Source organism: Papilio machaon, chromosome 26, assembly GCF_912999745.1.
Source record: "Papilio machaon chromosome 26, ilPapMach1.1, whole genome shotgun sequence".
NCBI lineage: Eukaryota > Metazoa > Arthropoda > Insecta > Lepidoptera > Papilionidae > Papilio > Papilio machaon.
Window position 1 is genome coordinate 842,433 of NC_060011.1, and position 14,151 is coordinate 856,583.

Here is a 14,151-nt window from a genome sequence, read left to right on the forward strand (position 1 = left end):
TAGATTCAACACGAAGTTCTCCTTTGTGACGCACTGTGGATATGTAATGTTCATGAAACCAAAACAAAATATTTTTCTATATTGTTTTTATTTTATTTTATAGATATATTACTCATAAATCACGATAGATTAGAAATAACGTTTACTTAAATGTAATTATTTCTTACGGTTACATTTTATCTAATTATATTAGCGTACAATGAGAATCTTAAGTTATTCTTATTTAAGTTGTAATCTAATTAGTTGAATTAGTACATATAAATCACATTATAAACATGTAACAGTTTATATTTATAGTAGACAAAAGAAACAGCGTAAATCCAAGTTTTACGTAACTTAAAACAATAAAACCTCTTTCAATAACTTATCTGTACACAGTATCGAGAAAACAAACTTGTACCAATAGGTACTGTGAGAGATGTTAGCAGGTGTTAGGGTTCGCGAATTTACATTTTTATTTAATTAAATTAAAGCGCAAATAGACTAGCTTTCATACCGATAACGTGGTAATTCTTTTAATATCTTGTACTGACAACACTTTGGGATGTATGGGATAAACAAATTAACGAGGTGGAAGTGAGAAGGCGGTCAGTTGAACATTCGAATATCGGGCTGTCGAAGAGGAAGGTTGTGTGAGAATAAAAGGAGTGATTTTTAATACCTGAGTTTTCTTCAGTATATTTACTTAATATCAGTATCACATAATTCATTATTACTTAATACCAGTTCAGTTTATATATCAGAAGTGACACGCTAACCAAACTTAAAACGTAAGTACACGCCCATGGCTATTATTATTTAAATTTTGAATTATATTTCTTATCGTGTTACATATGAATAAAAATTATTATTTTACATGAATCTAAAATTTGCTTAATGCTTGTGTTGTAATGTAACCTGTAATTTATATATTACCAATAAAATTGTAATTGTGTAATTGTAATTGTAACCTACTAGGAGTGGGCGATACAAATCGTATACAGATACGGAATCTAGATATTGGTACAATATCCAAAAATCGCTTACTGACTCGTTCGAAATCTATGTGTTACAATCTATATATATAAAAGAAAGTTGTGTTAGTTACACCATTTATAACTCAAGAACGGCTGAATCGATTTGACTGAAAATTGGTGGGCAGGAAGCTTAGAACCAGGAAACGGACATAGGATGATTTTTACCCCGTTTTCTTATTTTTTTTTATTCCGCGCGGACGGAGTCGCGGGAAAAAGCTAGTATCTGATATTTTAGATTCAACGAATACTCGCTCACTCGATTTACCACTACGCGATACGATACGCGTCGGTCGCATGCGAGTGACAGAGCGCGTGAGACACAAATATTACACTAGTTAGAGCAGTACAGCAATACACAATATCAGATTTTTGAACGGATTGTATTATTATTGTTGAATGGACAGACCAAATGTCAACAAAGCTTAGTTTCAAATAAATATTAATCATGGTATCGATATCCATGATTTGTTTAGATTTTGTTTATTTACGCTTGAACTCGAGCGCATTGTTTTAGCAATATTAAATATTCATTATTTAATTGTGTCGGAATAGTTGCCGAAGTAAGTTTCCTTCGCGACTTTTTATTTACGAATTTAAACGCAAGCTCGACCCTGTAGGACTCACTGGTGTTAAAAACCTGACTAAATAAAGCAACAATAATTATCTTACACAAATTCTTCAATTATATTTTAAACTTAAAAATAAATAAAACCGAATACATTTTGTATTGCCCGCCCAACCGTATAACTCAACAATAAATTGATTTGATACTAAAAATGAACCTTTAAAGTAATTAGTATAGAAATAACTTCTAAGAATACGCTATTCGCAATTGGCTCTTCAAAATGATAAATACAGAAATGACCCCTACCTATCCTACTTAGATATATACAATACCGTATTTTTTTCTGGGAATTGTTATTAACCTACCTTCTTTTTCTGCGAGTTTTAAGATCATGGACGAGTCACCAGGACGCTCGAATCGAGACTCCAGTCGGCGTACACTGGAGACACCCAGTCGAGAGGATCGCTGACGTAGGCGAAGCGGCTTAAGTATTCACAATCGGAATCGACACGGAGACGAGCAAAACCTTCTGCTGGGTCGACAGAGGGCACAGATGCTGGAGCAGGAGTTACGCCGAGAGCGTGAGCGACTCCGTGCGACGGAGGACCGTCGTCGATCATCGACACGATGAGTCAGCGAGCGTCGCGAGCCCTCCGGACGTCGGGAAGCCGAGCGTCGAGTGGAGCTACGTGCCAGCGCGCGCCGTGAGCTCTCCAAACGTCGGGAAGCTGAGCGTCGAGTGGAGCTACGTGCCAGCGCGCGCCGTGAGCTCTCCAAACGTCGGGAAGCTGAGCGTCGGGCAGAGCCAGGTGCCGAGCAACATAGCAACGCAGAAGAGAATATAAGGTCACGTAGTCCATCTTTTTCTAACAATGATCTTGTTAACGTTTTAAAATTGATGACAGAGGATCTGTCGTCACAGCCACATAAGCAAAATGCACAGTCGTCTCAAAAGATAGAAACATATTACCTAATTTTGACCCTTCAACTAAAAATCAAGGTATTGATATATGGCTGAAAAAGATCAACGAATGTGCATCCGTATATGGTTGGGACGACAGAACTACTACTCACTTTGCAATGCAGAAACTCCAAGGCCTGGCTAAAATGTGGTACGAAAGCTTAAACTCTATTCTTTTCAGTTGGAACGAATGGCAGGATAAATTGATAAATGCATTTCCTTGCGAACAAAATTATGGCCAGACCTTAGAAGATATGCTAAAAAGAAAGAGTAAATTCAATGAGCCTATTGAGGTTTATTATTATGAAAAGCTTGCTCTCGTGAATCAATGTGATATAGTAGGAAAGCGTGCCGTGGACTGCGTTATTCACGGCTTGTCAGACAGGACTCTTAGATCAGGTGCTTTGGCATTACGTTGCAATCACCCTGACCAACTTTTGCAGTTCTTAGTGAGCAATAAAGATACTTTTCAGCCTTCAGCGGACCGCGGTCATTTTCGTAATAAACTTTTAGACAGTACACATCAGACTTATAACCAAAACCAAAAACCTAAAGTTATAGCTAGATCGGGTCAGCCTATTGGCTGCTATAATTGCAAGGAAAAGGGGCATAGCTTTTTACATTGTTTAGGACAACCTATATTGAACCTATATTAAAGTGCCAACGATGCAACAAAATCGGTCATACTATAGAAACCTGTTTTAGCAAGTTAGGGGAAAAGCCAACGGATACTAGCGCTACTATTTCAAAAACAATGCGTATAGATTCTGTCGAACAAGATACTAGAAACACAACCTCCAAGTTTATAAAAGAGGTTATTGTTAATGGGGTGCCCCTACAGGGGTTCATAGATTTTGGGAGTGAGGTTACTTTAATTAAGGAGTCGGTAACCATGGAGTTAGGCTTGTTTCATGATAACACGTCGTCTCAAATGAAAGGTTTCGGTAATAGTGTTGTACAATCTCTTGGAGAGTTGTCGCTCGATTTGAGTATAGACGATGTCAACGCCAGAGTTATTTGTAAGGTAGTGTGTGACGACTTTTTGGAGAAGCCTTTGTTAATTAGTCAGACTTATACGGAACTTCCCCATATAGTTGCTCATAAAAATGCTTCGGAATTGAAATTCTTTGATAACTGCGATAAATTACCTTTTTCTGATGTTGAAATTGAAAGTGGAAACTGTTTAAAGGTTCGCGCTTTAGGAGCTGTTAAATTTTGGGGTCCTATTTCGATCAGAGCCAGCGTTGATTCTACCATTAGTGGCAGTATTTTTCTGAGAAATAGTGTAGCAGGAAAACCCAATCAACAATTTTCAGTTTGCGGAGGACTTTATAATGCGACAAATGGTCGTGTAAGTATATTTGTAATTCCCCATGATAATTTCTGCTTAATTCCAAAGGATAGTATCTTTTGTAGAGCTGAAAAGGCCTATTTAGTTAATAGGGTTGTTTTTGAGACACTTGAACAAGTGAGTGATCCTGCTGATAGTAAATTCGATGAAAGTCAGGTTCGCATTTGCCAAAATATACCTGTTGATACCGAGAACCGATTGCTTTGTTTGCTCCGAAAGTACAAGTATTGTTTTGCGTCATCTTTAAGGGATCTAGGTTGTACTAACGTTGCCCAAATGAAAATAGAGCTTAGCAGTCAACGTCCTGTTGTGTACCGCCCGTATCGATTGTCACATCATGAGCGCTCTCAAGTCCGTTCAATGGTAGATGAAATGTTAGAAGCAGGTATAGTGCGCGAATCATCTGATTATGCTAGTCCTATTCTGCTTGTGCGTAAGAAAGATGGGTCCATTAGAATGTGTGTAGATTATCGCATACTATAGCAGGCAAACATCGCCGGAAGAGAAGAATTTCCATTCATATGAATTAGAAACTTTAGCAGTAGTTTGTTCCCTACGAAAGTTTCGAGTTTATTTGCTAGGGAAAGACTTGTAAAATTGTTACAGATTGTAGCGCCTTTCGGTCTACTTTTACTAAACGGGATTTTATTCCTAGGATAGCGCGCTGGTGGCTGCAATTGCAAGAATTTAATTGCACAATTGAATATAGGGCCGGAACAAAAATGGGTCATGTTGACGCGTTATCCCGTAATCCTGTCGTCGATCCCAATGAGGATCAATCTGCTAATCCTCTAACAGTTATGCCTATTTCAAATGAAGCCTGGTTACATACCCTCCAGCTTGGAGATTCAGAACTTAGAAGGATTAGGGATATTTTGGATAGTAATCTAGATCAGAAAGGCTTGCAATATATTGAGGAAAATTATGTGGTCAAGGACAACAAATTATTTCGTTTTGTAGGTGAAGACAAGAAAAATGTGCGCTAGGTAGTACCTAAGGGTGCGAGATGACAATTATGTCGAATGAATCATGACGAAATCGGTTATTTTGTAGTTGAAAAGACTTTGGAGCGATTAAAGAAAAGCTATTGGTTCCCAAAAATGACACGATTCGTTAAAAAAAATTCGTGAGCGCCGGTATAGAATGCGCATACGCTAAAAATAAGCAAAGTGGTAGGAAAAGTTTTCTTCCTATAACAAAAGTGGAGGTACCTTTTCATACACTACATATTGACCATCTCGGACCCTTTGTTAAATCCAAGCGAGGCTTTTCTTACCTATTAGTAGTCGTAGACGCTTTTGCAAAGTTTTGTTTTATCAGACCGGTTCGAAATACGCACACTCAAAATGTAATAAGGGTGCTAGAAGACATATTCAGGGTATTTAGAACTCCTGATCGCCTCGTGAGTGACCGTGGCAGCTGCTTCACGTCACATATGTTCAAAAGATTTTGCCTAGATGTAGGTATTAAACATGTCCTGAATACTGTCTCTAGTCCCCGTGCAAACGGGCAAGTCGAGCGATATAACCGCACAATTCTCGACTCTATGAAGGCTTTCAGCGTAAAAGATGGCGAAAAAGAATGGGACTGTCATTTAGGAAAGATTCAGTGGGGACTAAACAACACTATACAAAAAACGACCCGACGGACACCAGCCGAAGTGATGTTTGGTACCTCTATGAATGTTTCAGCTAACCCTATACTTAATGAGATTTCCAATGAAACCCGCGAATTTACTGATTTACCCACTATACCCCAAGAAGTTAAAAGTAGGACTGACAATGAACAAATTAAGCAAAAACGGTATTATGATAAAAGTAGGAAACCTGCGCACGCATACGCGGAAGGCGACCTTGTAAAAATTACTAAAACGTGCCTTTATAATGAAGGGCAAAGTAAGAAACTCATGCCGTCGTATATCGGGCCTTACCGGGTTACAAAGATCTTGGGTACTGATCGATATGTAGTAGCTCCGGTACCTGGTTTATGCAATACTCAGGGCAAACGTCCAACTACTGTTGCTGCGGATCGCATGATGCCTTGGATCCATATGGCTGCGCTTGATGTAAATGAGAACTCTGAATCTGCTTCCGACACATATAATGATTAGATATACTTAGTTTATATTTTGTTGGCCCTTGAGAGGCATGTAACTACAGAAGGGTTTTATTGTTTCAGATTGGACGCGAGAATCGATTGGTTCGCGTCTGATCAGCTACGAGAAGGCTAACCGTTCCTCTTGCTTAATCGATCGGCTTGAGTGAATGGTTAGTAAAGTATCCCTCTATTAATCGATCATCGACGGATGCGAGAATCGATTGGTTCGCATTCAAACTGCTGTGACAGAGCTACTCGTTCCTCTTGCTTAATCGATCGGCTTGAGCGAATGGTTAGTAAAGTATCCCTCTATTACTCGATCATCGACGGATGCGAGAATCGATTGGTTCGCATTCAAACTGCTGTGACAGAGCTACTCGTTCCTCTTGCTTAATCGATCGGCTTGAGCGAATGGTTAGTAAAGTATCCCTCTATTACTCGATCATCGACGGATGCGAGAATCGATTGGTTCGCATTCAAACTGCTGTGACAGAGCTACTCGTTCCTCTTGCTTAATCGATCGGCTTGAGCGAATGGTTAGTAAAGTATCCCTCTATTAATCGATCATCGACGGATGCGAGAATCGATTGGTTCGCATTCAAACTGCTGTGACAGAGCTACTCGTTCCTCTTGCTTAATCGATCGGCTTGAGCGAATGGTTAGTAAAGTATCCCTCTATTAATCGATCATCGACGGATGCGAGAATCGATTGGTTCGCATTCAAACTGCTGTGACAGAGCTACTTGTTCCTCTTGCTTAATCGATCGGCTTGAGCGAATGGTTAGTAAAGTATCCCTCGACTAATCGATCGTTGAGGTAATTTTGAAGTTTATCGACTAATCGATAGTCGATCACCAGGTATCCTAATTAATCGATCGTTGGGATCTTAGTTCTTAAGATAAAACACAATTAATCGATCGTTGTGATATGTATCTGACCAATAATTAATTTAAAATCTCAAAAGCAAGTATTTGTTATGATTTCTAAACTATCTCTAATTTGAAGTTGCTTTTTATTTTTTGTTTTTTTAGAAGTATATACATACTTACAAGGCATTTAATTTTGTAAATTCTGTTAGTATCAACAATAGTTAATTTATAAATAATCAACGAAGGAAAGAAAATTTGTGTATAATATTATAATTTATAATACTTCTAAGTAAATAGTCAATATAAACATTTCCAGTGTCAAAATTTTTCTATGTTATTAGCATATAATTCGAATTCATTTTGAAATGTATTTGTGTACATGATTTGTGAAGTTTGTTCAACTAACCGAATTCCGAATGTTAGGGTTCCACCGGGTACCGTATGCGGGGACGCACACGACATCAGGATGGTCGAATGTTAGGGTTCGCGAATTTACATTTTTATTTAATTAAATTAAAGCGCAAATAGACTAGCTTTCATACCGATAACGTGGTAATTCTTTTAATATCTTGTACTGACAACACTTTGGGATGTATGGGATAAACAAATTAACGAGGTGGAAGTGAGAAGGCGGTCAGTTGAACATTCGAATATCGGGCTGTCGAAGAGGAAGGTTGTGTGAGAATAAAAGGAGTGATTTTTAATACCTGAGTTTTCTTCAGTATATTTACTTAATATCAGTATCACATAATTCATTATTACTTAATACCAGTTCAGTTTATACAGGTAACATATTTCTTTAGAAACATACATGAAAATCCAATCGATAAGCAAAAAATTGATTTTTTAAAGTTATTGTCAAATAATAAAATTCAATAATTCTAACGATATTTAGGTATTTTATATAGTCTTCAGTTAACGGTACTTACCGAAGAGATTTTTCGGTGTATTAAAAAAAGCAGTCATAAAACAATTGAGCTTGGTTATTATATTAGTTAGTTTTTATCATTAATTATTTACTTTTTATCATTATTACTAGTTAGTTTTCATTATAACAATTTATTGCATCATATTTATAGGATATTAACATAAATGAGTCATAGATTTTAATTTCCTGTTTAAAACATTGTTATTGTTAAATTTTAACAGTTTTTTTTTATCCCAAGTGAAAGACAAGTAATAATGTTCTCTATATATAATGTTGATAATTCAACTCAATTCTGTAATCCAGAGTTATAGGCAGAGTTTAATAAGCGATTTTCTTCGAGAAGCTTCGATTAAATTGTTTTGCTGTCTACAGGACAATCTTACTTCTTACTATCTTACTGATATTATAAACTAGCTGTTTCCGGCGACTCCGTCCGCGCGGAATTAAAAAAAAAACTTGTAAGTAGCCTATGTGTTCTTCCAGACTATATTCTCCATCTGTGCAAAATTTCATCAAGATCCGTTGAGCCGATCCAGAGATACCTTCAAACAAACATCCATCCATCCATTTAAATATTCGCATTTATAATATTAGTAAGATGTGTAAGTTTGGATGGATGTATGATTGTTAGAAGGTTCCTCTGGAACAGCTGCATGGATTTGGATGAATTTTTGTGTAGATATAGAACACTGTCTAGAAAAAGATGTAGACGCTACTTAATAAGATTTTTTTTTAATTCCGTGCGGTCCGAGTTGCGGGCAAAAACTAGTGAAACATACATACACGTGAGATGTTTTTGCATGTGCAAATACGGAACGTTCACCTTCCCGGTGTTATGGAGGTCATAGACATTGTTTCTAAAAATGAATTTTGCAGCGAAACGGGTTCGTTCAAAGACAAAGGACTTTGTTTTGTAACTATTTTTTTTTTTGAGTTTTATGGCATAGCTTCCTGCTATTAGTTTATAAACAATAACAGCCAATGCCGTATGTAAATAAGAAAAAAAATGTACTTTATTGGAAATAAAGTTTTTTTTTTAAAGTTGTTTGCATGATAGACGCTTATTTATCTATGTAAATTAAATTTAAAGGTTACATTATTTGATAAACATTTATATAAATTGAAATGTAAAACGTCTAGAAAAAAAATATGTACTTTATGCAAATTTGTAATGACTTAGGTATAAATTATCAGCCGATCAGTTTTATTGGCTTATGAAAAATATATAAGATATTTTTATGTATCTAGAAAGTTTAAAATCCGATAAAACATTACATGCTACAAGTTTACAAAAACCTAGCATTTTAACCCTGCAGTTTGTACGGTGTACATAAAAATACAACGTAAATATAATTAACAAGAAGGTTAAATATGGCTGGCTACAAAGTTAGAGGTAGGCCGAAGAAAGTATGGATGGATAGTGTGAAAGAGATTATGCGTAAGAAAAGAGTGAATTGAGATATAACGGCTGATAGAGATGCATAGAAGAGTAGTCGAGTAGTAAAACATAAAGAAAAAACTTGAGAGGTGTCAAGGGACACCCGGATGGAACGAAGTTCCTTTCGATTAATTAGTGAAGGAACCAATGTTTATTCTATGAATAAAAAACTTAAGTCTTCACAAGAAGTACATTTTATTTCTATGAATTTTCGTTATATATTGTCAAGTCGTTGCCATGGTGAAGGAGCGCTCATTCGTCGTTAACATACTTACTATAGCAAAAAGTGTCGTGACAACTTTTCGTAAGAATTTTTTCCGTCTAGCCCCCTTTCACAACGCGCGATAAGGAACTTCGTTCCAAAAAGAAAAATAAACTTAATAAAACTAAACATTCTTTGTTCAAAGTACGTTAATCTAGTTTTTATCGTTTCAACGTGACACGTTATTTATTTATACGAGTTCACTATAAACCGTTAATGCGTAGACAACACGCATTTCTATTATGCGCAGTAAGAATTCTCAGTGAGGAGAAAATAATATTTTTTTCTAGTAGGAAAACAACATTTTTTTATTCAATTTCACAGAATAAACGTCATCGTTGTAACGATGTCTAAGGTCACCTAATGCCTCTTTTGCTGTTTGTTAATTTATTTTACATTGAATTAATTTAATATATTAGAATGATTTAAAATGTAATAATAATTATTATTGTATGATTATTACACTAGATTTATGGAATGACAAAATATAGATTAAGAATATCAAAGATTATTTAAGAATATTAAAAATAGAAATAAGATGAATAAAGATATCAATCTATATATATAAAAGAAAGTCGTGTTAGTTACACTATTTATAACTCAAGAACGGCTGAATCGATTTGACTGAAAATTGGTGGGCAGGTAGCTTAGAACCAGGAAACGGACATAGGATAATTTTTACCCCGTTTTCTATTTTTTATACCGCGCCGACAGAGTCGCGGGTAAAAGCTAGTTAGACATAAAATAAACTTCGCAGTACAGATTTAACGCCTCAGCAGGGCACTGACGCATCCCCACATGATTTACTTTTTGAACTTAAAAACTAGTGGACAAGATTTTTATTTGCGATTTTCTTCAAAATTCAATTTTTGAGGTAATACTTGTAATAAATCACGACGATTTCATCAATTTGGTATGATATTACAAAATAATGCTTATACTTATATCCTTTGCTATTTGCCACCCGTTAGGGACATCCGCCGAATTTGGGACGCCAGTAATGTCTAATAAACAAAATACGCATAATATCAAGAACGGACATATATAAATTTAGATGTAGATGTATCAACTATACCAATGGCCTCGTAAACTCTTCCTTGAATTCAACTATGCGTAGTACAGACTAAAAATAGTCATTTATTACGACCCAGTCTAGCAACGTTATTAAAATCAACAGAATTATAACTGTTATTGGCGAATCCATATAAGTTTGTGTACGTATCCATTACCAAAAGGAGCGATAATTGTGTCAAATGAATATTGTAGGAAAATCTTTCGAGAAAATATGTACTGCAAATATTACTGAGTAATAACAGATTGTAAGAAATATGTCAATACGATTTAATTGATTTTGACGTCATACAACGGTGTTCGACGCAAGTCATGTTTTCTTTTGCCTTTTTTAATGTTGATAGGTATAAAAATAAACATTAAACATTTTAGAAAAAAAAAAAAACTTTTTATCAAGCTACTTAACACGATGAGCTGTCTCTAGTTTAGACCGTGTTAAATTTTTAATCGTGGTTCGTTTTATTTTACTAAATGAGACTGAGAATTAATTTTGTTACTTCTGTTCCGTGAAACTAAATTATACCAAACAAAGTATGAGGTTATCTGTAAAACATGGAAAATGTAGGTTAATTAGTTGTACCGTGGTACGTTCCACTTTTACTTTTTTATCATTAAAATGTTAAACCAAGCATGTCTGTTACTCGATAAAAAGGGTGTCTTGTAGTACAATAAATTGCCGCTAGATGGCGTTATTTCACAATTAGCATACAGAAACATCGCATTCCGTATTGTACTCGCATCTATGTTAGATGTCGTTAGAGACGTTGCAGTTGTCCAAAATAATTTTTTTTTAAAAAATGAAGCAGGTTCGATATACGCATACGAATATTTCTAGTGAAATTAGTTTGAGACGTCGCAATTGAGTGAAAAATTTGTCAAGAAATCGCAGATTAAAAAACAATCACGATCCGTTTGTGCCCGAGAAGCGTGAAAGACTTTGAATTCTCTTTCTTGCATCACTTTCTTTTCAGTGAAAACAAATTAATACGCTATTGTTATAAATTGGACCGTGGCAATGATAATTCTTTCCTATAAATTAATTAAAATTACTTGTTTTTTGTGCTTGTGCTTTTTGATTGTTTATTGGTTTAAATATACGTTTAAGTGCTTCTGAAATCGTACAGAAAAAGGTTATAAAACATAATGACCGTCTATATATTATTATCTTTCATTCGATTTAAAAAAATCGCTCTAAGTAGTGACATCTTTTAGTGAAATCTAGAAATGTTAAAATGAAATTGAAAGGAGAAACTATTAAGAGAATTTTCTTCGGATAGATGGCGTTATTTATAGTTATAAGATCGTTAAAAGTAAAGATTCCTTAAATTAGTTGAAAAGTCATTAATAAATGTTTGCTCGTGAAAATAGCATAATTAATTTTACTTGGAAAATAGTTATCGGAAAACATATGTATTATGATGATTTCGATGAAATTACCTATATGGTTCGTTCCCTCCTTTTATAGTCTAATTAAATTTAGCGAATTCGTCATCCTTAATAAAGCTATGAATTGAGTGTTTCCTTATTAATAATATTGAGAACAATGCGAAAATAATGAATAATTGTTTTCGTAATTAAATAAAGAGCATTCTGCTATATTGCTAGTTTTGATGCCGTGGTTAGGTCTGTATTTTATTAAATAAGGCTAATTTTGTTTCAAAAAAGGTATTTCATAACGATTTAAAATAGGTTGACTAGGCTATATAGTGGAAATGCTGCTATGGAACTATTTTATTTAAAGTCACCAATGGTCGAAGTCATTTGGCAAACGTCAAAATGGCGCCAAATACAATAAACAGCTGTGGTTTACCGGTATTATGGCGGGCGTAGTAGTCATGACTTTTATGAGAAACGGAATTTGCGGTAAAACTATTCAGTGTACCTAGCACGAAAATGTGCGAGAAAATATTCGTAACGTCATCTACAAAATTTGTATTATATTTGTACAGCGGGCGTAAAGTACAAACGACAAATTTTGTACAAGTCTTCTTTGGTTGGATGGATGTTTGCTAGAAGGTATCTCCAGAATGGCTGTATGGATCTCGATGAAATTTGGTTTAGATGTAGAACACAATCTGGTAGAACATGTAGGTTAATAATCCCAGAAATGTGCACGGTTTCCATGGGATACGTTGATTTATAATATACTAGCTTTTCCCGCGACTCCGTCCGCGCGGAATAAAAAAAAAAAAGAAAGAAAACCGGGTAAAAATTATCCTATGTCCTATTCCTGGTTCTAAGCTACCTGCCCACCAATTTTCAGTCAAATCGATTCAGCCGTTCTTGAGTTATAAATGGCGTAACTAACACAACTTTCTTTTATATATATAGATTTACTCGAAAACTCCGTAACGGTTCAACACATCTAATTAACATTTGGCACAGATATAGAACATAGTCTCCAGTTACACATGAGATATATTTCCCCTTTTTATCGAAGCGTTACGAAAACGCAAGTATTCGTGATAGACCCTCTGAAGTTAACACTAAAGATTACGATTTCTGTATAGCGTAGCGGTAAATAACACTATTGTTTAACTGTTGACATATTATTACGTTTGCATTTCTAACTAGCTGTCGCCCGCGACTCCGTTCTCGCGGTATTTAAAAAACTTAATAAGTAGCCTATGTGTTCTTCCAGACTATGATCTACATATGTGCCAAATTTCATCATGATCCGTTGAGCCGTTCCGAAGATACCTTCAAACAAACATCCATCCATTTAAACATTCGCATTTATAAATCTATATCTATATATATAAAAGAAAGTCGTGTTAGTTACACTATTTATAACTCAAGATCGGTCGAACTGATTTGACTGAAAATTGGTGGGGAGGTAACTTAGAACTAGGAGACGGACATAGGAACTTTTTTATCTTTTGTGCATTTTTTTTATTCCGCGCGGACGGATTCGCGGGTAAAAGCTAGTTTATAATATTAGTAAGATATAAAATTCCTAATAAAAAGTGACAGCAGACATGATTTGTCTCAGAAACCAAAAGGAAATGTACATTCTGATTTAATTGAATCGTCTCTCTTGAGCTGGCATTTAATATATGACACATTCAGGAATCATGGCGTTACTTTAGTCACATTGCGGGCAATTCGGGTTAATGCACACTCGTATCCTGTTTATCTTTATCATACCTTGAACTGTACCACACATTAGGGTGTGCTTTTATTGATATACTGAGCGAAAACATGTCTCATGTAAAATCAAACTTCAACATAATAAACAGATAATCTTAAGATTTTTGCTATGTAAATAGCTGTCGCTTGTGACTTTACGCGCGGCATTAAAAAAACTTTATAAGTAGCCTATGTTTTCCCCCAGACTATGTTCTACAACTGTGCCAAATTTCATCAAGATCCGTTGAGCCTTTATTGAGATACCTTCAAGCAAACATCCATCCATCTAAACATTCGCATTTATAATATAATATTAGTAAGATAGCAGTTTCCTGCAGCTACGTCCGCGCGGACTTAAAAAAAAATTAGTAATAAATATAGCCTATATCACAGAAGCATAGCGTAGCTACGCAACAGTAAAAGGTTTTTTTATTCGGTTCAGTAGTTTCGAAGCCTATACAATG

The 14,151-nt window shown here is 35.3% G+C and overlaps 2 protein-coding genes across 4 annotated transcripts in view; one reads left to right on the forward strand and one right to left on the reverse strand.

Moving 5' to 3' along the window:
- LOC106717898 (coactosin-like protein) overlaps window positions 1-14,151 on the reverse strand; it is a 42,721-nt gene that overhangs the window by 9,108 nt on the left and 19,462 nt on the right. The gene's annotated exons all lie outside the window — the stretch shown is intronic.
- On the forward strand, window positions 436-7,038 carry LOC123722521. Of its 3 annotated transcripts, none has more exons than XM_045684607.1 (2): window positions 436-770; window positions 1,963-7,038. In XM_045684607.1, the coding sequence occupies exon 2, from the start codon at window positions 3,297-3,299 to the stop codon at window positions 4,374-4,376; it is 1,080 nt and encodes a 359-aa protein (XP_045540563.1). In that variant the 5' UTR covers window positions 436-770; window positions 1,963-3,296; the 3' UTR covers window positions 4,377-7,038. The 3 variants fall into 3 exon arrangements, with proteins under 3 accessions (XP_045540563.1, XP_045540565.1, XP_045540564.1); XM_045684609.1 differs by having other exon boundaries at window positions 1,970-7,038; XM_045684608.1 differs by lacking the exon at window positions 436-770 and adding an exon at window positions 1,182-1,576.

What these genes read in the sequence shown, in the direction of transcription:
- LOC123722521 (XM_045684607.1), top strand. Translation starts at nt 3,297, where the DNA reads ATGCGTATAGATTCTGTCGAACAAGATACTAGAAACACAACCTCCAAG.